At 40.3% G+C, this 25,757-nt stretch overlaps 1 protein-coding gene across 5 annotated transcripts in view; it reads left to right on the forward strand.

Annotated features, from left to right (window-relative positions):
- Positions 1 to 25,757, forward strand: part of TLL1 (tolloid like 1) — a 120,783-nt gene that overhangs the window by 58,803 nt on the left and 36,223 nt on the right. For 4 of the 5 annotated variants that reach the window (XR_013394204.1, XM_077934145.1, XM_077934147.1 and 1 more), the window contains 7 exons: positions 3,924 to 4,004; positions 5,664 to 5,813; positions 9,231 to 9,348; positions 16,832 to 17,010; positions 19,004 to 19,109; positions 20,460 to 20,584; positions 25,472 to 25,587. Coding sequence is in view for 4 of the 5 variants with exons in the window: in XM_077934145.1 (XP_077790271.1) it covers positions 3,924 to 4,004; positions 5,664 to 5,813; positions 9,231 to 9,348; positions 16,832 to 17,010; positions 19,004 to 19,109; positions 20,460 to 20,584; positions 25,472 to 25,587 (875 nt within the window). In the remaining variant the exon portion in view is untranslated. The remainder of the gene's footprint in view (positions 1 to 3,923; positions 4,005 to 5,663; positions 5,814 to 9,230; positions 9,349 to 16,831; positions 17,011 to 19,003; positions 19,110 to 20,459; positions 20,585 to 25,471; positions 25,588 to 25,757) is intronic. The other variant, XM_077934149.1, reaches the window with a different exon arrangement.

Below are 25,757 nucleotides of genomic sequence, written 5' to 3' on the forward strand. Positions count from 1 at the left end.
CTGACCTGCTCTTCCTTCTTTAACAGCACCATGATATTCAGAGATCAGAAAGTTTAGCTTTCTACAGCGTGGGAGAGAAATATTATCACCTCAGAATATCTGCAACCTGCTGTTCAAAGCATAGCTAGAATTGCCAGTTCAATCCGTTTCCCCAATCGATGGGAATTTTTTAAAAAAGTAATTTTTAGAGTTCTGCCTTCTGGTCAATTAAAAATAATAATGAATGTACTATTTTTACACTTTCTCGTCATTTTTTTGCTTATCTTTCCTTAAAATCACCTGTTTGTTCTAAGTAGTAGAATCTTTTGATCTTTTTAAAGATCTGGATTTAAATGTTATAAGATTCAGTTAATTCCACCCACCCTCAGCACAACAAGTAGTTTTAATTAGCTTTGAACTGTTTCACAGCCTAATTTTGCTGACAGATAAACACAGCAAGGTGAATCACTTCTCAGACTTGAACATAAGTGATTATTTTGTTTAGCCTGCATTCTTGCTTTGGATTCACAAACATCTGAAAAACCATTATATATATACAATGCCTTAGACAAGTCAGAACACAAACCCAAACTTTGGCTCAGATATGTTGACGACACCTTTGTAATTTGGCCACACGGGAAGGAAAAACTGGATAGCTTCCTCACACATCTCAACAGCCTACACCCCAAAATACAATTCACTATGGAAATAGAAGCCAACAACCAACTTCCCTTCCTTGACGTCCTAATCTACAAAAAACCTGATGGCTCCCTAGGACACACTATCTACCGGAAAAAAACACACACCAACCGCTACTTACATGCACAATCACACCACCACCCTGCACAAATAAACTCCGTAGCCAAGACTCTCATCTCCAGAACCAAACGCCTGGCTGACAAAAACCACTTGACAACTGAGTTACAGAATCTCTCAAATGTGTTAATTGCCAATGGATACCAGCAAAACAGGGTTACGAAGCTAATCCAAAAAGAAACACCCCCCAAAAACCAAGACACAGAAGAAAACAATGGCATGGCCCTCCTTCCTTATATCAAGGGCACTACAGATAAAATTAGCAAAATCCTCCATAAACACAATATCAAAACAGCCTTTTGCACCAACCAAAAAATAGCCAATATCCTCAGAAACCCCAAGGATAAAATCCAGTTGGAAAACCAAGGGGTCTATGAAATACCCTGCAAAGTCTGCCCAGCCACGTACATTGGACAAACTAACAGACGAATAAATGCACGTATCGCAGAACACAAGAATGCCGTCAAAAAAGAAGAAAAAACTTCCTCTCTTTTCCAACACATGAAAGAAACAGGACACGAAATTAATTTTGCAGATTCCAAATTGCTCTTTAACATGGAACATCACCACAAGAGAATAATCATGGAAGCCATCGAGATAGAGAAACACCCTCACAACATGAACAAGCGTGACGACACATCCCGCTTGCCAGACATCTGGAAATTAGCCCTCCCCACAAAAACTGACACCAGAGCCAGAGGCACACAGAACGCCATCACCAATCAACCACACCAGACCCAAACCCAGACCCTCTCCACAGATGAATTACAGATACCATCCAGTAGCCAAACCATGGTGGCACCTCCGGATGCTGCACCCCCCTGCAATCCCTACACAGATCTGGCTGGCACAGACCACAAAACCACAGCTCGCCCCTATACACGAAGCCAAGCCAGAGCACAACAAAATGCAGTACAACCATCTTCCCAGAAAAACTCTTCACAAAGTTCAAGAGGTCAAGACACAAAGGCTTTAGCAACTAATCCACACCTATGACCCACCTAAGTGGTACTCAGGATACAACTCAAGAAATCACTCAAGATATCCCTCAAGTAATTAAGAAACAAAAGAAGAAAAGGCACACTAGCCTGGGAACTTCCTCTCTGCCCAAGAACATTAGAGGCCACACCTCCTCAACAGTATTTATAGGAACTCAAACACTGAGATCCTGCTCTGTTCCAGTAACAAGAAGCCGAAAGCACCAGCCTGAAGATGACGAGTGAGACCTCGTCGAAACGTCGCCTAGACACCCCAACTTTTACACGGGAAGACACCCGAGGACACCAAAACCTGCATATATATATATATATATATATATATATATTACAATATACAACACCTCTCAGATTAATATTCTTCATGTCTTTCTTGGGAAACATGCATGCTCACTGCCAGAAAAAGCAGAATATTATTCTTTAGGCAAAGTTATGTTATTTCAGGAAATGTTACTTTCTATAGCTGCATTACTATGACACATTGTAAAAAAGTGGAACTATTTAGAATCAGGGAGTTTTTCATTCTAATTCTTGAAGTAGAAGTATTATATATTTTTAAATATGAACAATAGTGCAGTTTATCTGTACATTAATCTAACATTTCTTATAGAATCAAAAATTCATTTTTGGAATCTGAAGGTATGGGACTATTAATAAATTTGAGCAATGAACAACAAATGAAAATTATTGTTTTTAAGGCAGCAGTACTACTTACTTGAGAGCAAGCCCCATTGAACTCTATGGCACTGACATCTGAGTAGACCTATATGGAATTCCACTGTTAGCTAAGGATACTTACCGGTATCTCTTCTGTGTAGTTATTCACTTTCTTTCGTTGTGTTTGTTTTTTCATAAATAAAGTATTACATCAATGGGCAGTAAATGTTGGTGTGTTGTCTAGTACACTCTGGTGCTATAAAATATCTCATTCAGAAGGAATGTCTTAAAGTATTGTCTCATTCCCTTAAAATCTAAGCAAAAATTTGAGAAATTTTTCTTGAGGGCCGCTGCAGCTATGTGACAGTGTAAAGCAAATAATTACACAGATTATTGAGCAACCATGCAACTAGCTTGCCTTTTAAGGCACTGTGTACTTTGTAATATGTCTTTGAAGACTGCCATTTGGGAAGCTTGCGTGGAAACTGTATGTCAAAAGAATTCAGAGAATTGCTGAAATGGATAACCTATGTTTCATTGTACCGCTTTACGCCTTAAAAAAAATAAAAAAAATCTTTCCAGTTCTTCTGTAACAAGCAGGAATAATGGTTCTTTAGTATTAGATTTTTTTTACAAATATCAATAATGGGGATTTTATGAAGTCACCCAAATGCCCTCTATACAGTGACGTTGCTGGTGATACATTTAATGCTTGAAGAAAACTGCAGACAGACCGTTCAGAGGCAAAAGAAGTTAAACATAAATGCTATCAGAAGAGATCTGATTTTTGTGGCATGGTGAATATTGAGTTAAAGGATCTGGCTGTTCCTGTAATTCATTTTTAGGACTCTATCCATCAGTTCCTCAGATATTAGTACTAGAGTTACTGGAGTATCTGATAACTTAGCATCCTTATATGCCTTCCAGTCTTAGTAAAAACCACATGCATGTCAATAACTTTAAGTGTATCATAGTTTGACATCACACCTGGAGGTACACACTCTATTGTGAATTGCATCCAATGTGAATTCAACTATCTTGTATTTTTTAAATCGTATGTTTTATCTGTCTCCTCAATACTCTCGGATACCTGTGCTTTATCCAAGTCTGTAGAATTGCGTATCTCTGAAATAAGAATAAAGTTTGCCATTCATAGTACTGAGACTTGTCAAGGCCCTGGGGGGAATTGGCAAATTGTAATTAGATGATGTAACTGTTGTAAATTGTTGAAATGCCAAAGTTATGCTGGCTGGCATTTTGGAATGCACGCTAAAAAAAACCCAAAAACCTTATGACAACAAATTTGTTTTGGTTTCATTCTCAATAGAATGTTAATGGCCAAAAGAATGTTAAAGACACATTTCTTTAGCATCTCCTCACATTCAAAAAAATTCTTTCCCCCCACCTCAGTTTTCTGTAAACTCGTGTGCTCGATGTATGTGTGCAGTTTCTCATTGAATATTCTTCTTTTAAAAGGTGGTTTTGGAGAGCGTGCAGTGTCAAAAAAAAGTGATGCCCTGTTTCAGCTTATAGACAGCATAAGAAGATTTGGCTCAGGTATTGTACTATTCCAGTAGGTAGATGTCCAGATTTTACAATGCCACTGAGTACTGTACGATTTATCTCCATCACAATCCACAGAGGTGTGCACACTTTGATTTGCTAGCTCTTGCATGTACCAGCTTCCCTGAGATCAGTGGAGGCACACAAACTGCGTACAGATGGGGTTTCTCTATTGAGATCAATGGACAAGCTCTGGTGGATTAGGGAATTCTATATATGCTGTGAGTAAAAGAGACCCTAAAAAAAGTAAAAATGATTGGGCTGAACTGCTTAAGCCTAGTTTATGAGAAATGGGAAACTCTGAAAAGTGACTAAATTTATCCCAAAGTTCAAGTTTGACAGATCCTGTTTTATATTTAATTTCTGGAATCTTAATATGGAAGGCAAATCAAAATTACAATTACTGCTTGGTGCCTCTCAATAAATGACTTACTGTTCATTCATTGGGAAATGCAATAATATAGGTTGATATGGACACTGATACATTAGTTACAATGACTGAGATAAATTTGCATCCACCATTGAGGGAAAAAGTGGCGGGGTGTCAAGGCTCAGAGAATACTATCCCTCCCCAAAGAAAAGTCCTTACCATGTGATTTATTCAGTATTCACACACAGAGAGAAAGGGGCATAGTCTCTATGCAATGCTGGCATTACTCCAAGTAAAGTCCCATCCCACTTCGTCTCCTCTAATCTACGTTATAATCTGAGCCTTCTGCCACTGAGCTCTCTGTTCTACTACTCTCAGCGCCCATCTGGTCCTGGGAGAAGGGGGGTCAGGAATGCATTCCAAGGGCATTGAGTCTGTCAGCTGTCTCCCCCCCCCCCTTCTTGCTGTTCCTCTTCCAATATTTCCCAGCTTCTGCTCTCTGCAGCCTCTGAACTATGCCCTTCTGCAAACCACTGATCTAATCTATACTGTTCCTCCTGTTCTCATTCCCCACCATTCCTCCTCAGTCCAGCCCCTGACATGGAGGGAAATAGTTGCAGAATGAGGTATCTACAGGAGAAGAGTTAGGATCCTCTTTCTGCCTTCCACCATCTCTCTTGCAAATTGTCCCCTGCAACAGAGAAGTGGCACCCAGGGTTTGGAAAAGTGACTTGGCTGTGTAACATCATGCAGCCCTGGTAGACTTAATTTGCCTGCCTTTTTTTAAATGCTTAAGTGCTTTTTATATAACAACATGTGTGAATCCTTATAAATAAAGATTCAGTTATACAACTGTATCTGACTAACCACTGCATTAAGGCAGAGTTTCATAGGACTGGCAACAGGATCCTGTGTGCCAGTTCAAGGAAGCTGTTCTGCTGTCTCAGGACTTGAACCCAGTTCCAAGTCTGGTACTATGGCACCAGCATGCCTGTTTTCCAGGGATTTTCCAAGCAGGTGCAAACAGGGACACATGGCAACGAAGACATGAGCTGCATGGTTGCATGGATTTGGCATTGGTGCATGATAAACAGCTCCATAGTATTGAGCTATTAGTTTGTTTCATTTTAAGCATTTGTTAATTCATGTTTGTCCATTGCATTGCAAGTCTGGGTACATATATATATATATATGGGGGAAATCCTTCTATCTTTGAAGAAGATATTTTCATTAATGAAATTTTAAGCATTTTGTTCCATTTTCTATTATAAATATATTTGCAGGTTTTCAGCAAAATAATATAACAAAGGGAAGAGCTCTAACATTCTCAGGGAGCTATGAGAAGAAACGGTTTCCACGAGCAGCTACATCACGCACAGAACGGATATGGCCTGGGGGTGTCATTCCATATGTTATAGGTGGAAATTTTACTGGTAAGAAAGACAAAAGATACACTTTTATCCTTGAAGGAATTGACCCTTAGAATTAGTAGAATTTTTAAAAAATGAAACAGAGGTCTTGAAATGGATTCTCTCTTTCTTGTTTTCTAGGTGTCCTGGCTATATATTACAATAACAAACTCTGAAATAAACACATATTTTATAGTACAAGTGTCTTTATACAATTGTAGCTCCTTTAAAGCTTTCTATACAAATGCTTTAATCCCTAAAAATTAAATGTAACTTGAAAATGCTGTGAATCAAGTAGCACTCAAGTCACTAAGGTGCAGTGTGTGGTAGCAAACTAACTCAACTTTTCCTTTTATCATAATATCTTGAGATTCAGGTCAACTTAAATACACATACAGTTTAGCTTATACGAAAATGTTGCAGTTCCTGTGCTCAACGACTCCAAGACGCCTCTTTTCCACTGAAATAAATTCAATGTGCATTTCACATGGTTGGCTAAAAGAAATAGCGATACATCGCAATTAAATATCAGGAGAGCTTTCTAATATATTTTAAAGCATGTGTAACATGATAAAACAATACACAGGTTCTTATCCAGCAAGGGATATGGTCACAGAAACCTGCATCAACATGCATTTGCCCTCCAGGTGGATAGGAGCATGTGATGGTGGAAGGAGATAGGGAGAGAGAGGAATAAGGGCAATTTTCTTGCCAAAAAAGTATACTGGAACACAGATATACCTGATTATCTATCTCTGCTTCCCAATTAAAATACATAGTCTTTCTCGGTCAGAAATTTCTAATTTAAATGATACGGAATGGGAGCTAATTGTTTAGAACGAGTGATTGGGACCAGTCTTACTCCAAAATTATTGTATGCCAAAGGCAATGTACATCAGATTTGGCAAAAAAAAAAAAGAAGAAGAAAAAAGGCTCAGATAAAGGAGAGAGACTCCTATTAGTTGCCAAGCAAATGAAAAGTCCAGTCACTGTGTCAGCTCATCATTCACTCCTCTCTCATCTACTGCTCATTATCTCCTGGAATATTGTATTGAAATTTGTCCTGCATGGAATCATGCAGATGTGCTTGGCAAACCTGCATAGATTAGAGAGCTCAGAGCACTGTGTGTTCAGTAGCCCACTCTCCGTTCTGTTGGTATAGGTGGTTTTTGATACAAGACTGCCAAAGCAATGATCAGGTCCATGTGTGCAAGAAATTCTGTTGCAGCTTGTGTTATGCTTTTGTCAGGTCAGCTGTTTTTCCCCACACAAGCTATGCGTGCACACCATTAGGAAGAGAGGTCTGCACATAGCATGCCTATCGCACAAACCAACAGATGAAACAGTTGTGTGAGTCTACACTCTCTGAAGTTACACTCTGCTCATTCCTGTTTTTGGAATGCATGCACATTTTAGAGACAGCTGAAGAAATGTGAAAACACACGCAGGAGTGACCAGTCAGTAATGTCTCTGCATTCAAAGCATCCTGCAGATATTTCATTCTGCTGCCTATAGCTTAGTTCAGTGCTGTTTTTTCACATTGCTTTTAGCCTGTCAGTCTGACATTCCTATCAATGTAAATTTTTGTCTCTTGCATGCAAAGAAGACGACACAATGGCAGACTGTTTTCGTATCAGTAGCATCTAATGCAGGAGCTTTTAAACCTCCAGATGTTGCTGGTCTCCACCTCCCATGAGACTTAGCTAACATGGCCCTGGATAATGGGAGTTGTACTTCAGCCACCATCTGGAGGACCCCAAGTTCTCTTCCCCTGACCCAACGGACTAATACTGAGGTCCCAGTACAACAATAAAGAAACCAAATGTCATGGCTTCTCAACATGCGGCACACCTGCACCAGTTGGAACTCACTAACCTAAGCCATTCCAGGTGTGATGTTCCAACAGTGGCTCAATAAACCTCTTCTGCTGCTTGCCTTGCACTGTAAAATGGGGTGGGGGGTGGGCAGGGCGTTGCTATTATTTACCACAAATTAAAACACATTACAACAGATTAAAGTGACTTAAAATCACAAAAAATGGGATAGGTCATAAAATATACATCAAGAACTCTACCATCAGCATTCTCCAAGAACTCTGTAGTGAAGGAGCTAGATATTTTGTGGTTTTATATTTTGATTTTATTCTGTGAACTGCCTTGAGACTTTCAGGTATATGTCGGTATATAAATTCTAATAATAATAATAATAATAATAATAATAATAATAATAATAATAATACCTTTGTGGAGAGTGAGTTCCACAACTTAGGGGCTTGCATAGACAATATGTTATCAAACGTTTGACAAGATGTGAGTGATGGACTGTGTCTTTGCATTTCTGGGTCACAGGATGTTCAAACCTGGGGTGAAGAGTCGATCTGACATTTCACCCATTTCTTTCTGAACACAAGGTTGTATCTACTGGTGGCTTTGTGCTAAAGGAAGCACTTCCACTCATGTAACTTAACGCACCCATTTTTATCAATCCCTCCTACCAGTTGCAGCCCTCTATGCCATATCCTGTGCTGTTCTGGGGGATCCCCCAGCTGTCAAGCGTAGCTTTTGAATAGGATAGGATGACAAGAAAATCACTTCTGCTAGCACAAAGCCACTGTTGGATATAACTTAGAAGTACAGTGGTGCCTCGCAAGACGAAATTAATTCGTTCCGCAAGTTTTTTCTTCTTGCGAGTTTTTCTTCTTGCGAAGCACGGTTTCCCATAGGAATGCATTGAAAATCAATTAATGCGTTCCTATGGAAACCGCTTGCCAGGCTGGCGGTGCGGAGAAGGGCTTTTCTCCCCACCGCAAGCCTTCAGGACAGGTACGGGAACAGAGGGGAAGGCGCGCAGCGTGGGAGGAGGGTTTTTCCTCCCCACCGCCAACATTCAGAACAGCATTCTGAATGTTGGCGGTGGGAAGAAAAACCCTTCTCCCACCCCAAGTCTTCAGGACAACCTTCCGAAGCCGGGCGGCGGGAGGAGGTGTCCCCGCCCCGCCGCAAGGCTTCGGAGGAGGTCCGAGGACAGTGGGGAAGACGCGCTGCGCTTCCCCGCTGTCCCGGAGATTTCCCTATGGGCTTTCGTCTTGCGAAGGAAGCCCATAGGGAAATTCGTTTTGCGAAGCGCCTCCAAAACGGAAAACCCTTTCGTCTAGCGGGTTTTCCGTCTTGCGAGGCGTTCGTCTTGCGGGGCACCACTGTAATGAAAAAGCGTAATGTTATGAATTCACCTTGTAGGATTTGTGTGCATATTGGGGTACATTTTGGAAAATGTTGCATCCAGTATTAGTTTGCACTTGAAACACTCTTGCTTGTTTCAAGTGCGAGTGTTTCCCCCCCCCCAAAAACCATCAAATTTACTTGAATGCTGTTGGCGTGAAACAGGATACATTTTTTCTCTCTAAAAATCATTTCTGTATTTCATTGCAAACATTGATTCCAGGCAGTCAACGAGCAATGTTCAAGCAGGCAATGCGGCATTGGGAAAAATATACCTGCGTTACATTCATTGAGCGAAGTGACGAAGAAAGTTACATTGTGTTTACATACAGGCCTTGTGGGTAAGTTGGTGTGAAAGTATGCTTAATGTACTCATGTGATATGCTTAGAAGCACACAGCTGGAACAGATGAGAAGATCGTCCATCCTTTTGCTGCAAGGCACACAGATCTACACTCTCTGCTTTGATCACAGTGCGCCAGTTGAGATGGTGCACTGCAGAAAGTTACGCGTAGAGCAAATTGCTTCAGTTGACTCAAGCAAGTGAGATGACTTAGGGGAAAGCCAAGTCCTTTCAAAAAGTATGTGTTCGTGCATGTGTGTATTTTAAATTTAAAATATATTTACAATGATCCCCTCTTTGTTTATTGAAAATCAATTTGCAGCATCGCCTTCTTTGCAAATGTGCATCGTACATGCACATGGTACATGAGAAGAGTTTTATTACTATTTATCTGAAGCCAAATATAAAAAGTGTAAAGTAAACTCAAGACCCATTTCTGAGGTTTTTCAAGTATGCAAATGCTCCACATGTATGTGGAGCTTCCATGTGTGACTTTACCATTCATTGCAACACTTGAAACAGTTTTCTACATGTATCCTGTTGTATGTACAAAGCTACCTCAGAATTTGCAGAAATTGAAGTTTTTATGTCGTTTGAAAGTTTTATAGACACCAACTGGTAAACATACAAAGCTCTGAATAAGGCTCACAGTAGTCATTTGGTGTATGTAATCAGCTTTCCGTAATTAAATATGGCTTTATAGTGGGCGGGGAAATCAGTTAGTGGATCTGAGACACATTTATCAGTATTGTAAGCATACATACACTTTGAAGTCAATTCTGTTGAAAATGAAACTTTATCATCCCCCATGTGGTCTACACTTAGCTCTCCTGCATGTTTTTGTAGGAAATCTTTAAACCTTGTCAAAGTCAGTGTTATTGTTGTATTACACATAAAGGTAAAGGTACCCCTGACCATTAGGTTCAGTCGCAGATGACTCTGGGGTTGCGTGCTCATCTCACTCTATAGGCCGAGGGAGCTGGCGTTTGTCCGCAGACAGCGTCCGGGTCACGTGGCCAGCATGACTAAGCTGCTTCTGGCGAACCAGAGCAGTGCATGGAAACACCGTTTACCTTCCCGCCAGAGCGCTACCTATTGACGTGCTTTTGAACTGCTAGGTGGGCAGGAGCTGGGACCGAGCAATGGGAGCTCACCCCGTTGCGGGGATTCAAACTGCCGACCTTCCAATTGGCAAGCCCTAGGCTCTGTGGTTTAGACCACAGCGGCACCCGCGTTCCCTTTTCTTACACATATTGCAGCATATAATGCTGGTTACAGAAGAATGGATGTGTGATGGCACCCTGTGTTGTAATGAGCATTTGTGTCAAAACTAGTTCAAGACTGTGGTACTCATAGTTGTTATTAGGGCAACTACCCTGCAATGTATACCACATGTGTATTAGATAACCTGCTTGCTGCAAGGATATAAAGAGCTAGTCCCTTGCAACCCTATCTGGTAGGCTTACCCAGTGGGATTTTAGTTTTTCTCTCCCATTTGAATGGCAAACCTTGTGCCATATCACAATGGCTTTGAACCCCTCCTTGCTTTCAGGAGGTTTGCCATGTAACATGCAGGGCTGGCTATTTGAAAAAGCTCTTTGCTTTGCAGAACTAGTTGCATAGTTCTTAGTATCCAGGTCCCTTGTTCAGTGGAATCTAAGATATCGTGCACTCTCTGAGTCCTCTCCAAGGTAAATAGGAACTCTAGTGCCACCTTTGAATAATTTTGATTTAGAAGTTGAAACCATGGTGTGTGTGTGTTTCATTAATAGTCTCTGCCTACCAATGATAATTACTTAGACTAACCTCTTTGACAGAGGAACAGGGGAACTGTGATCCTGTTGTTTCTTCTCAATTTCTCAGTGACTTTCAATACCATTGACCACAGTATCATCTGGACTATCTTTTTGTGTTGGGAGGGGGGCACTCTTTTATAGTGGCTCTACTGCTACTTGTGGGGCCAGGTTCAGTGAGTTGCACTGGCTAACTATGAATCGTAGCCGGCTTAGTTTTACTCAGAGTAGACCCAATGAAATTCCTTAACCTAAATTAGTCATGTCATTAATTTCGATAAGTCTCCTCTGGCTGTGACTAATATTAGATATAACCCTATGTGCCTGCCGCCTGGCAATTATGTTGTGTGATGCCTCAGGGCACTATTTTGTCTCCAGTGCTTTTCAACATCTATATGAAACTCTTGAGAGCCGTTATTAGGAGATTTGGGTTGCAGTGTTAATACTTACAAACCCTCCAAAGGTCAGATTCATGTGCTTTCCCATACAGTAACAAGAAAACACAGGCAGCAAAACTTAGTTTCAAAAAGTGGTAAAATGTTTCTAAATTATTTATATAGAAACACAATGATGACTTGCTAAAGCCACACGGTCTGGGCTTAGAGCGATTATCTCAGACGTCCTTTCTGGTTGGATTCACATGGTGGAAGAGAGAGGAAACAAGGTTTTTGGTAAACTTTCATCCCAAGGTGAGGGGGTGTGACTTAGTTAAGTCTGACAGAACTGTGTACTCTATGGGCTTAACCCCTTCATCCATTAAGTAGAGCTAAGCATGCTGGTTATAGGAGACTGATACTTATCCCACATATTTGTCACTAGAGGCTCAAATCACCTTGATGGAGGGAGTTCCTATAACCAACTTCAGGTGATGTTTTTATCAGGACAAGGATACCCCAGCCACTGTGGTTCATGTGTTGGTAACCTCACATCTGGATTATTGTAATGTGTTTGGGATTAGTTCGGAAGCTGTAGCTAGTACAGAATCTGGCAGTAATGCTTGTTCATGCACATGCTGTATCTATTCTAAAAGTGCTGCACTATCTGCCTGTTAGGTACAGAGCCATTTTCAAAGTTTTGTTGGTGGCATAGAATGCCCTAAATAACTCAGGACCATGATACCTGAATGGCCACCTCCCCCTGCTGAGAGCCTGGGGGCCCTGCTCCTGCTTCAATCCACCTGGCCCAGGGCGGGGCATGACAAGTTTTATAAGGACTGATGCTGCTGCTCAGCAGAGAGGGCTTCTTCTTTTAAATTGCTTTTAAATTGTTTTTTATATCATTTAATATTCTTTTTTTAGTGTAAGGGCATTTTGTGTGATGTGCCTGGGAGGAAAGGAGTGGGGGAGAGCAGTGGGAGGCCCAGTTACAGTGGTTCTGGGTGGGAGGAGGTATGGTGTGGGAAGAGGGGGAGGCCAGGTAGGGGGCAGCCGGCACAGGCTGTTAGTGACTGTGCCATGTGCCAGCCCCTCCAGTCTGCAACTGCTGCTGTTGAATGCCAGGTCGGCCCACAATAAAATCTCCCTCATCCACGATCTGATTATACAGTGATTTTGACAGCAAAGTCTGTATTTCACAAACGATCTTAAGACTTATTCAAAGCAAAGTTAGTTCTGAATTTTCATATGCAGTTCTGCTTTCTGGTTTAAAGGCAAACTGCAAACTGTCATTAACGACATGACTAGCTAGATGATCTCATAAACTGACTTTTGCATTGTGAATGATCTTGCAACTAGAGATGGAAGGTATTTCGAGTCATCATGCTCATGCAAGGGTGTGTTCAGTTCATATAATGTTAGCCTTCTGCTGTCATTGTATAAGATGCTTTAGACTATCACACCTTTTACAGTCCAGCTGCCTAAATAAACACTAAGCACTTGACCTGGTTCTGTTTCCAAATTACTCTAATCAGCTTAAAGCCCATCTTTAGGCTTTTAACTCCCAGGAGCATGAAAAAAAATATATTACTCAAACAGCAAGTTTAATGTCATCTTTAGAATGTTTTGCGCTCTCTCAGACTGTCAGTTATTGCACTTTACTTGCCATTATTGATCAGCTAGAATGATTAAATGGAATTAGAGATTCATAGATAGTTAGTGCCTTTAACTACTGTCTGGTGCAATAAAGATTAAAGAAATCAAGATCTGGAAAGTCAGGCTTTTGGCATGGTTTGCAGAGGATTGCTGGGCTATGTGCCAAGCACACCTAGCAGAAGTGGCCACAATAGTGATACAGACCACAGTGTTCTTTTCGAGCATCACTCTTTTGTATTCCTAACCCTTTGACTCAGTACTGTTGTCTTAGTGGTAGTCTAGGCACTTAATTGGATGAATCAGATATGTTCTTGGCAGGCCACTCCAAGCAGTGAGTCCCAATGACCCTGTTGTAGTCTATAGTAAGGCGGTTATTTTAAGACCTGTTGCTGATGATGGCTGCTTTCTTTTGAAGTACAACCAATTATCGGCATGAAGCACCTAAAACGCACTAAGTGTGATGAGCTTTAAGAAACTGCTGTGGACAGATGATTTTGAAAATACAGTGGTACCTCGGGTTACAGACGCTTCAGGTTATAGACGCTTCAGGTTACAGACTCCGCTAACCCAGAAATAGTGCTTCAGGTTAAGAACTTTACCTCAGGGTGAGAACAGAAATCGTGTGGCAGCGACACGGCGGCAGCGGGAGGCCCCATTAGCTAAAGTGGTACCTCAGGTTAAGAACAGTCTCAGGTTAAGAACGGACCGAATTAAGTTCTTAACCTGAGGTACCACTGTATTCTAATAGTTCTTTTTCAGTAATGTAACTGCATATGTACATAGCAAGCTGACTTATACTGAGTTAGACCATTGATCTATCCAGCTCAGCATTGGCTACACTAGCTAGAAGCGGCTCTCTATGGTTTCAGGCAACGAGTCTTTCCCAGCCCTGCCCTTACTTGTTTTCTCCTGCCTGGACAGCTCAGTTGGTTAGAGTGTGGTCTAATAACGCCAAGGTTGCAGTTTAACTAGCTTTTTATGAATTAGGATCTGCAGGGCTATTAGAAGGTAACAAATGTATTCATTGGTGATCTACAGAGAGCAGCAAGACACTTGTGGGGGAGCAGGTGGGGATATTGGGGCTGAACAGATGGGAAGAAGAGATTATATGTAGCACAGACTTAGAATGATTAACTTTTGTTTTTCAAAAAGGAAAAAGGAAAAATAATTTCCCTAAGATGTGGTGCTTATCACTAAAATACTTTATGCCCCCCCTACTCCAACATGACGTACATGACCTTAAAAAGCAGTGGATTGCTGAAATGGGTCAGAAGCTGATCATAAATTACTATCTTCAGAGGATTTAAATCCCCTGTCTTAAACAGAGAGCTCTATTTCACTAACCCATTAGCTTTAAAAGAGTATTGTTTTGCAAAGTGGGTTTTCATAAAGCTTGTTTTTATGCAGACCTATGCCTACTCTGGGCTAAAAATATTCAGTTTATACATAAAGGATCCTGCTTGCATAATAAATTATACAAACACATAATATATGTATTTAATTCATTCAATTTAAGCTGTGAGTCAAACTGTATTTTTTTTAAAAAGGTCCATTGACACCAAGAGGACTTTAAATTGACTGAATCATTGTATTTCAGGCAAAATTATATTCTATAGCAGTTTGTAGTGTGGTGGAGGTGAGCTCAGGCAAGGGCATTTCCTAGGCATCTTTCAAAAATCATGTGAACTAGTAGCCTCTTTCAGAACATTATATCCAAAGTGTGATTCTAATGGAATCTTTTTGCCACATAATCCGGCTATCACATTTTTGCTCATGTTCCAAGTTTTATTTCTGCAATGTTTAGGGTTAGTTTGCTCCAAGCCAATATAGAAGGTTGTCATTCGACATTTCTGTGAGCATTGCCACATCAATATGATTCCCAGTCAGGAGAACCCTGGAGGGAAGAATTTAAGGGAACAATACGTGCGTAGATACTTAAGCGTTGTGATTTTATTGCGGAGTTCAGAAGCAAAGAAAATCAGGAAGTGTGAACTAGGAGGCTACAGACAAGCAGCTCAGCCACTGTAAGATTGTCCTGTACACTGCAGAGTTCAGAGAATGTGGTATGAGTATTGACTTCCTGGAGCCCAAAGTTATTCCATAGGACTGCTATTCTTAACTGAGTCCAAACTTGAGCAAGCCCTGTGCTTGCAGTTTCCACAACAGATGATGTGGGCCTTTCTTCTCCTTCTCCTTCTCCTTCTCCTTCTTTTTCTTTTATGGATGAGGGTTCTGAATTGCATCACTCTCAGCATGAGGGATCAGTTTTGGATCTGGTAGATCCATGGGCAGCTTTGTTCTGCCTTCCACCAGTTCAAGGCCCTGTGGTTTATGCCACTGGTGGGAACACAATGGTCTGTAGTTTCATAATGGCAACACTTTCCGTGGGGGCCTTCGGAGCACCCACAACCAGCAGATGTTGGCAGATGACCATTTCTGCCATACCCTAAACCCCTCCAGCAGCAAAGATCAGGGGATTAGGACTTCCCACCCTTCAACCTCAACATGTATTTGGGGACACATTTCTTAATTTTGTAATATTTATTTGTAGTGTTGCTGTTGTAGCCCATCACCCATTAGTGTGTCCCCAATTGCCAGATGAAGTCCATTGCTTTAAAAGTTGTATTCTGCTGAGTCACATTCGTAGCAGATCCACTGAAATCAATGAACGAGTGAGTCATAAGTCACAAGTCCATTGGATTCGGTGGGTTTACTCTGAGTTGGACTTAATTGGATACAACCCTGCTTATATCCTCTGTGGTAAATAATTGTTTCAGTCTCATTAGTCATGTCTCTGTGCTCCTAAATTGCTTAGCGGTTTTATCAAGTGGTATACAAAATAGAAGTAAAGGGGGGGAAATTGGCTAAATCTACTACCATCCAGAAATCCCAGGGCCGTTATGCTTTTAAAAAAGATATTTGGCAAAAGGTGCATCTAAGCATCATATATGATACCTGGAAATTCAAGAGGAATTTAAGTTGGTGAATTGGCACAGGAATAAATGATTAGCCCCTCTCCCAGAGTGCCACAGAGACAAAAAAATCATTCAGGCTACCATCAATGGTAGCTACTATTAAAGCTTTTAAGTGATACCAAAATCTCCTGTCATCATGTCTGGCTTGTGTTAGAACAGACTAGAAAAAATAATAATTAATGGCTTTCTTTTTATAAATATGTTTTATATCACAATTTGGAATACTCCACAACTTGAAAGCATATTTAATGACTTTCAAATCACTAGGTGTTAAAAATATTTAAATGTATCTGCAGCCCCACATTAAACTGATAAAGAATTTGAGGGGGAAGTGACGTTGCAACGTTTTCCCCCTCAGAAATGCTCTCCTTTGTCAGTCTTTTACTTTTGCTGGTGATGGAATTAATTTTGGCTGACCTCCTCAAGGACCATATGATTTTAAGCGTTCTTGCTGTAAAAACAAATGCTTCTTATACCTCCACCCCTATCTCCAAGAAGAAAATTGTACAATTAAATGTTTACTTTTTTATATAAAAGAGAGAGAGAGAGCCAAAGTTTAATCTTCTTGACAAACCACAGAAAAACTAATGATTTTCAGAAGATTAAAATGCAAATTGCAGCACCTTTTTGGCAACGAGCAATATTCACATAAGTTTTCATCCGTGTTCTTCTTCTAAATTACAGGTGCTGTTCTTATGTAGGCCGAAGGGGTAATGGCCCTCAGGCAATTTCTATTGGCAAGAACTGTGATAAATTTGGAATTGTTGTTCATGAGCTGGGACATGTGATAGGATTTTGGCATGAACACACAAGACCAGACAGAGATGATCATGTAACCATCATCAGAGAAAACATCCAGCCAGGTGAGACCATTTTAGTGTGCTTTCTTATATTTTAGTGTGGTGTCTTATATTTTAAAATGCTGCCCCATTTTATTTGCTTGCGGCTCTTGAGGTTCTTGCACATTGATTTAACTGGATAGTGCTAAAACAGCAAAATTCAGCTATGGGTGATTATATGAGACATTTGCATTATGCAAGGTAAAGGACCCCTGACAGTTAAGTCCAATCGCGAACAACTCTGGGGTTGCAGCGCTCATCTTGCTTTACTGGCCTAGGGAGCCGGCATTTGTCTGCAGACAGCTTTTCCAGGTCATGTGGCTAGCATGACTAAGCCGCTTCTGGCAAAACCAGAGCAGCGCACGGAAACGCCATTTACCTTCCTGCCGGAGCAGTACCTATTTATCTAGTTGCACTTTGATGTGCTTTCGAACTGCTAGGTTGGCAGGAGCAGGGACCAAGCTGCAGGAGCTCACCCTGTTGTGGGGATTCGAACCGCTGACCTTCTGATCGGCAAGCCCTAGGCTCTGTGGTTTAGACCACAGCACCACCCGCATCCCAACAGCGCCACTTGCGTCCCTATTATGCAAGGGGTACTTTGTGTTAATACAGTGAATACTTAGTAAAAGCAATTGATAGCTTATGCAGTCTCCATAGCCTCAAGCTGCCTCCTTGGCAGTTTACCCTTGTTTGAAGAAGCTGTTGTTGTTGTTAATTGGTTATATTGAAGGTATGTGCCCCTAGGCATCTTTGCAGATGATTTATTTCTCTCTAACACTTGAGTGAGTGAACTACATCTTTAAACCCTGTAAGAAACCATTTGAATGTCCTGGGTGCGTAGAGAGAAATGTCTCTATATTTGGAAATGAACAATAGGAGCAGCCAGTAGAATATGGAAAAGGGCTGGTTGTGAGGAGAAACTATGTGATGGTTGAAATTATGTTCATACATGGTAGTACAAGGCTCCAATGAAGATGATAAAGCCCTTTGAAAATTAAAAATATGCTGTAGATAATAAATAATAATGAGTGTAGGAACGGGTTACAAAATCAGTTCCACATTATGTTAACATCATCAAAAAACCTTGATTTTTATGTTCCCACAGCAACAGTCAGAGTAGCAAACATGACATTAAGAACATATAATGAATGAGTCAGATAAGGACAGAAAGTAGTCCCAGAATATTTGTCTCCATTTGGCTTTCTTCCTATTCAGCATAGCACGTAGCACAGTAAGATGGGGTTTCATAGGGCTGTTAAAAGAATAATTTGATTCATGAGGGAAAAAATGATATTTCAGAATGATTGCATTAAGAATGAATCAAAAAGCTGTTGATAGTTGTGCAGAAACGTTTGGCTTCATCAGTATTGACTTTCTCTGACTGAATGAGGAATGGCTAAGGCGAACTTGCCAGGTTATGAACAGGTGATACCTGAGAGTCTGACATATAAATGTAATATTTGTTCCTGAGAGGCATAGCATCAAACCTTAAAAAGCACTATACCACCAGTACTCTGCAATAGTTGTAAGATGTGAAAACTCACCTTTGGATCCCAATGTTGTGGCAGGAATTGGTCAAGGTTGCCCAGAAACACCATTCAGTGCTCCGAACAAATGGATAGAGGAAAAGTTAGGATAGAGGGTAAAAATTAATGTGCCCCTCCTTTCCTGCCTCCCTTTCTCTCTGCCTAACGTGTCCAGTTATAGAGAGGCTGGATGTGCTTCAGGAGATACTAAAATGCATTGTACTGGGCCAGAAAAATAAAACATCCTACAAAAGTCCTGAGGTGGTTCCAAAGTCTCAAGATCAGCCCATTCCATCTCAGACCACTTTGGGTTGTCTCGAATTCTGAGGAAGTCTAAATATCTCCAAAGTGGATATATTCACTCATTCATTGTCAGAGGTGACTGCACAGCAGTACTGTATGTAAGTAGAAGGGCTGGGACTTCTGTTTTCTTCTGTTTTTCTCTTTCTTTTTAGGAAAGGCTTACATGAGATCTTGCTTATGAATTATAGGTCAGGAGTACAACTTTTTGAAGATGGAGCCTGGAGAAGTGAATTCTCTGGGGGAGCCATATGATTTTGATAGCATTATGCACTATGCCAGGAACACCTTCTCAAGGTTGGAGTCTCAGGTTATACCTTTTGACTTTTAATTCCATTCTTCTTTGTGTATATATTTTATAGATGTAGTTTTGATTCAGGCAATTGACCAAAGAGGTTTATCATGTTGTAGCTCCTCAAGCTAATAGTTGTGAAAATGGTTCTCTTAGATATGTCTGATTATTTTATAAGTATGTTCTCATAATGATCATTGATAGACTTTTCTTACACTTGCCTTACAGTAATCCCCACTTTAAAAGAAAAAGAGAAAAAGAAAACTGCTCCCTTGCTCTCAGAGTTTTCTTGTTCATAGTAGACAATGGGGAACTTCCTGTGCTAGGCTGCTAGATCATAGTCATTACCTTCAACAGGAACAAGTCCTATTTTGTCACTAGGAGGGAGCAAAATAGAATAAGGCTTCTCAGAACACAAGGTCTAAAGGTGCCAAGGTGAAAAAAGGTTATTCCAGGCTGCTATATAAAACATTTTGCCAGTAACAGGAACAATGTGGAATGTTCCCAGCCATTATATATTAGAAATTCTGTTACTCGTGGAGATTAGATCTTTTCTTAATTGTGAGTGACACTAATTTGATCATTTTTAGATTACTGTGATGGAAAATGAAACCTTCAGAAAGCACTCAGGGTGCTTGGTAACAGGATGAATCAATCTGACTTTGCTCTTTTATGCATGTCTTTTGAATGTGCCCCCCCCAATAGACATGCAGGCTTTTTATGTATTGATTTCCCCCCGTAATAAATTCCACTACAGTTCAAAAGATTGCATGTACCGTTGACTATGATTATAAAAGTAAGAGTTTTCTGATAGACCTATGACCCTTTTAAAAGATTGCATTGACAAATAAATGCTTAGAATAAAGTATGCTAGCATGGTGAACAGCACCTGATCAAAGCAGTCTATAAGCATAATCTACCTTGCATATATTCAAGCAGTTGTGGAAATGATTGGGAACAAGAAAATGATTATGGTTCCTCAAAAGCAAAAGCAGCATTTGAAGCAGATTTCATTGTACTAATTATATGAAAACTAACAGTTTAGTGTGGGATATGTTGCTCTTGATATTAATTTAATTTCATTGCACGAGAGCAATTGATGTTCGGAATTGTTGACAGTTTGCTAAGGAACAGGGACATGAGCAGAACAGTTTACCAAACTGTTGTTGCATGGTTGTCAACAACAAACCAATTTAATCAAACAAGCCACTCTCGAGTTTTCCATTATGGCTGCTATTTATTTATTATATTTTTTTAGATCTAATTTGGCCAAGAACATAAGCAAAAGTTAGATTCTGATAGCTTAGTTTGATATGAAACCTGATCGGGTTTCTTGTTTTTTTGAATTTTTTTAGGGGCATGTTTCTGGACACCATCCTTCCTTCCCGTGATGATAATGGAATCCGACCAGCCATTGGTCAGCGCACAAGATTAAGTAAAGGAGATATTGCACAAGCAAGAAAGCTGTACAGATGTCCAGGTACCGCACCATAAAACATATGCCCAATAAAGCATGCTTTCCTGCAGAATTCATGAGCGCTAACGGATAGTTTTGAATAATCTGTTTCTAATCGGTTTTCATTCAGGCAGTTAAGGCATATTTGAAAGCTGAGATAGTAAGCATTTTAAAGTGTGGTAGCTCTGGGACATTAGGCACTAAGGTATGAATGGCCTGAATCTGAATTTACTGACTCATATGGCATTTCTGTGCTTGCCTACTGTAGCTGTTCACTTGCTGGATAAGGAAGTGGGGAAAAACATGATTCATTCTCTCAGTTCTTATTTAAGATATTGTACTTTAAGCCTGGAGCTATGTTTAGATGAATGATGGGTTTGTTTAACATATCTCAGCAGCGGAATCCAGATGCCCTGCAAAACAATTGCACTGAACAGCTCTTTGTGCAGGAATTCTTTATACAATAACCATCATGCTTGGTCTGGACCTCTTGCTGCAGAGAGTCTTGGTAGTACCTTGGTCACTTGGTCTGAAACTTTATTTCTTTGGCCACTCTCCCCCTCTTGCAGATCAGTTAACTAGCTCCTAGATCAGGCATAGGCAAACTCGGCCTTCCAGATGTTTTGGGACTACAACTCCCATCATCCCTGCCCACGGGTCCTGTTAGCTAGGGATGATGGGAGTTGTAGTCCCAAAACATCTGGAGGGCCGAGTTTGCCTATGCCTGTCCTAGATCCATGAAGCCTTAACAGCATCTTCTCACAATCTCCCCTCCTAAAAATGTGATTGGTCACCATTCACCCTTGTCCATGCTTAGTCCATTCACGTCTCTTTCCTGCCCACAGCCCTTGACTCTGCAACACAGAGCATGTGTGATGCTTGTGTGATGCTAATCTCTCACACCTGCTAGTTCTTGTCTGTTTCAGAGGAACCAATTAGAGAGGGAAGGAAGAAGATAAGCATCCCCCAGCTTCAGCTATGTACTGTATTTTTTGCTCTATAAGACTCACTTTTTCCCTCCTAAAAAGTAAGGGGAAATGTGTGTGCGTCTTATGGAGCGAATGCAGACTGCGCAGCTATCCCAGAAGTCAGAACAGCAAAAGGGATCGCTGCTTTCGCTGTGCAGCGATCCCTCTTGTTGTTCTGGCTTCTGAGATTCAGAATATTTTTTTCTTGTTTTCCTCCTCCCAAAACTAGGTGTGTCTTATGGTCTGGTGTGTCTTATAGAACGAAAAATACGGTATCTTTTTTCCCTTCAGGAGCATTTTTTTTTTTTGCACCACTCAGTAGTTCTGATAATTATTATAAACAATTCACAAGGCATATGTGTGATATAAGCATGCCAAAGAAACAACTCATGGTAGAAGAACTGGCATCTAACCAGGCAATACAGGCAATATAAAGCTGTGTTAAACTTCATAAAGTTTCTTAATCACTCTCTCTCTCTCTCTCTCTGTGTGTGTGTGTGTGTGTGCATGTGTCTGTCTGTATGCATGTAAGTAAGTAAGTAATAGGTTTTTGTGGCGTGAAAAATGCTGAAGTTAGTCCTTAGGAATTGTGAATAAGGCACTGTAACCCCCTTCACTATATTTAAAAAGAAATGTAAATTAAAAAATAGCAGAGGGGCTATAGTGCCTTATTCACGTTTTCTAAGAACTAACTTCAGCATAATGAAACCCATTATTAACAGGTTGTAACATATAATTAAAGTTTGTTAACAGCAAGCCATTTTATAAGCTTACAGATAATGTGTACGTTGTAAATTTTGGCAGTACCAAATGAACTAAAATCCTTCAAATTCTCATGTGTTGGAATTTTAACTAATAACATTAGGAACTACAGACCCACTGTAATGAATTTCACCTTTCAGTTAGGACAACCAAAGTGTTGCCTAACCAAAAGCAGAATATGAAATTTGTCAAGGGTAGCATTTAATTTGTGACAAATGGCATCATGGTCTTTTCTGAGCAAGCTATGTTTTAGATCAGTTAGCTACAAATGGCAGGGCTTGTGGGGTGGTGCAGGTCTTCTTGAATTAATCCAATTAATGCCAATAGGACAGTTGCACTGGACACTTGGAATAACTGGGGTGAATGCCCTTTCCCCCCGACATGGCTTTAAGCTAAAGAAATGAAGGAAATGCAGGCAAAGGGATAGCTAGTAAAGCCTATAAGAAAAATATTTCCGTATGTTAATGCACGCCTGGGTTGGGAAGCTTCCCAGTGCTTTGACGGAAAATCTCAGGCCCTGAAACTTTTCTTTCCCTTCCTGTGCTCCATCAGCTCTGGGGGGCTAGGAGAACCCCAGATCTGTTCCCTGTGGGGGCAGAGGAGAGAGATGGTTCCCTCTGGGAAGCATAAGTGCTTTTGCTGATGGAACAATCTTAATAGTGCTACACGCAATTCCTCCCCCAATATATTAATCTCTACAGTTTAGTGGAGTTACCAACAATTGCAGTGTTAAAAATAAACTGGCGTGGTCATTTGATGTGGTACTGAATACATTACTTAATATGTAGCTATACTTTGATTAGATGTCACGTGATGTGTGCTTTGTGGAGAGACAGAGAGGAAAAGGGTTTAGGCTAAGCCAGGGCTTGTCTTTATTCCTCAACATATACTTTAAGTCCCGTGTTTTCATGTACTGCCTCATTCAACCTTAAATAAGATTTAGCATTATTGAACATTATTGTCTGTCTTTATACAAAATCTTGTGGGTTTCCCCCCTCCCATATGTTTAAAGATTCTGCAAATCATTTATATTTAATTTGACTTTTGATTACACTTGTCATCTTGCCAGCTGGCAGCTCTTACACTGTCATTTACTGTTGATCTGATGTTCAGACAGACAGATTTCTGTTTGTAGCCAATGGCGATTACAGCATAACTCACAAAAACAAATGAGGCAATCCAAGAGTAAGTTAAACATCAGATATGCAAGTTGTCAAAATTTGAAATAGTTAAGTTCCCCAAATCATTTAGATTTTTTAAAAAATCCCCTTGACAGTCAACTATGCTTTGGGTCAAAAAAGTTGCCTGTAACTTTTTTGCTCTTAGTGCATATAAAGCTATCTATAGGAATTGAGTTGTCTACATTAGCCAGCAACCATCTAATTTTGAAATCATCTGACTCATCTTATAGAACATTCTTAAATGAATAGAGGCATCTACAGTCCTCATAAACAAAGACAACCATTAGTTTACCAGTCAGATATACTGTGAAAATAGTTCAAAAAACGAGGCTGAGTAAACACATATCTTACCAGGAGGTGGGGTGAGGAGGTTTATTCACACAGATACCCAGCCCTTTTGTGCTCAGATTTAATTTTAATATACCAGACAGAGGTCTTAGAATTTTTCATAACTTCAAAGTCCATTTTGGCATCTTCAGCAAACATTATATCTTGGTTTTTTATGGTCAGAATTGTCCTGAGGTGACATTACAGGGGAAATTGAATAACTTTACACCAAACAGTAGCAAGTTTGTACGCAGCTTTCTCTCGTCTGCAGGTCTAAACTCACAGTTTTGTTAAGTATTCTCGCATTAGTCAGAGATTTTTCCAGTGCAGAACCCTGAATTTATGAATGTGTGCTTTTAAGGAAGGGAGATCTAAAAAATTGGGGTCGTCTTATACATGGGTAGTTCTGAGTGGGGACGGGTGATTGGTTGCAGCTTCGAGTAGGAGAATGTCATCTGTGTTTTTTCGGGTGATTGGTGGCTGCAGCAAGGGCTGCCGTTGACTGGCTGTTGTTGCGGCAATTGGGCAGACGATTTTCGGCTTCTGCTGCATGTGATATTGGCAGTGTTAGCCAGACGTGTGAGTGATTTCCCCCCCTCCAAAAAAGCTCAACAACTCTGGGCAATCTTCCCCTATTTTCTTAATTCCGAGTCCCCCAAAATAGTGGGCATCTTATACACAGGGGTGTGTTATAAACGGAAAAATACAGTATGTTCTAAGCAGTGTACCAGATGTACAATGTGGGACACTAGGTAGTGTACAAATGTTGTTGTTGTTACCACCACCAATTCAGCCATCACAGATTGCTACATCATACAACAAAATATGGATAAATGATGATGCTTGTAGTCCTCAGTGAGTAGCAGATGGCATTTTAATGTCCTCAAAATGGATGTGACAGAGTATTTTAGCAAAATCTGATCTTACTCTTACTAATGGCAAGGTAACGAGCTTCAAAGAGCTGTCCTTCAGCCCATGCTACCAAATCAACAGGAGAAACAAGTAGCTGATTTAAAGTTATAAGGATAAATGGCAGATAAGCTGGAGTGAAAAGTGAATGAACTTTAATGGCAGATAAATACTTCAGTTTCTACTGAAATTCACTGGGAAGGGAAAAATTAGTCAGAACCCTGTTCTGCCCTGAAACAGTATGATAGACAGCTAAGTAGGAAATAGAGTAAAAGAGTAAGGTATAGCAATAAAATAAATGTCATTGGTTGTTATATTTGCCATGCTTTATTATCAGTATTGTTATAAGAAATTTATGCACATCTTTTAAAAATAATTTCTAGTTTCATATGAATATATCCTCATCTAACTTATAAAATACATGAACAATTCTGGTTAGTGTTCAGCATCATGACAATTGTTCCACTTATTTTTCTGTTGTGTGGAAACATAAGGTTGTTTTTACTATTTACTTGCCTGATAGTCAGCAGTGGCATTTAAAGGCATGCTGTAATTTTTTTTATTTTGATTTAAAGTAAGGGGAAAGGACATGGAAATAATGTTTTGGACAGGACAAAATGTCCTTGTCGGATTGTTTCAAAAATGTTGCTTTGTATAAAGCATCTCCCGCCTCTGCTGTTAATTATTCACAGTAAAGAAGAAACACAATTTCTTTGCACTTTGTCAGGCAACCCTCAGCTGCTATAATATCTAATTTCTTTCAGCGTGTGGAGAAACACTGCAAGAGTCTACAGGCAACTTCTCCTCTCCCGGGTTTCCAAATGGCTACCCTTCGTACACACACTGCATATGGAGAATTTCAGTGACGCCTGGAGAGAAGGTACTTTGCAATTATTCCCAAGGTTTGGCACTTTGTTCAAACCAAACATTTTGCTGTTGTTTGTTCATGTTTCTCCTGATCTTGTGGGGTTTTTTATTTTATTTTTAAGCTTCATATTTATTTATTCACTCATTCATGACATTTGTCTAATGCCCCGTAACATGTTGCTC

This window comes from Podarcis muralis, chromosome 9 (genome assembly GCF_964188315.1).
Source record: "Podarcis muralis chromosome 9, rPodMur119.hap1.1, whole genome shotgun sequence".
Classification (NCBI taxonomy): Eukaryota; Metazoa; Chordata; class Lepidosauria; order Squamata; family Lacertidae; genus Podarcis; species Podarcis muralis.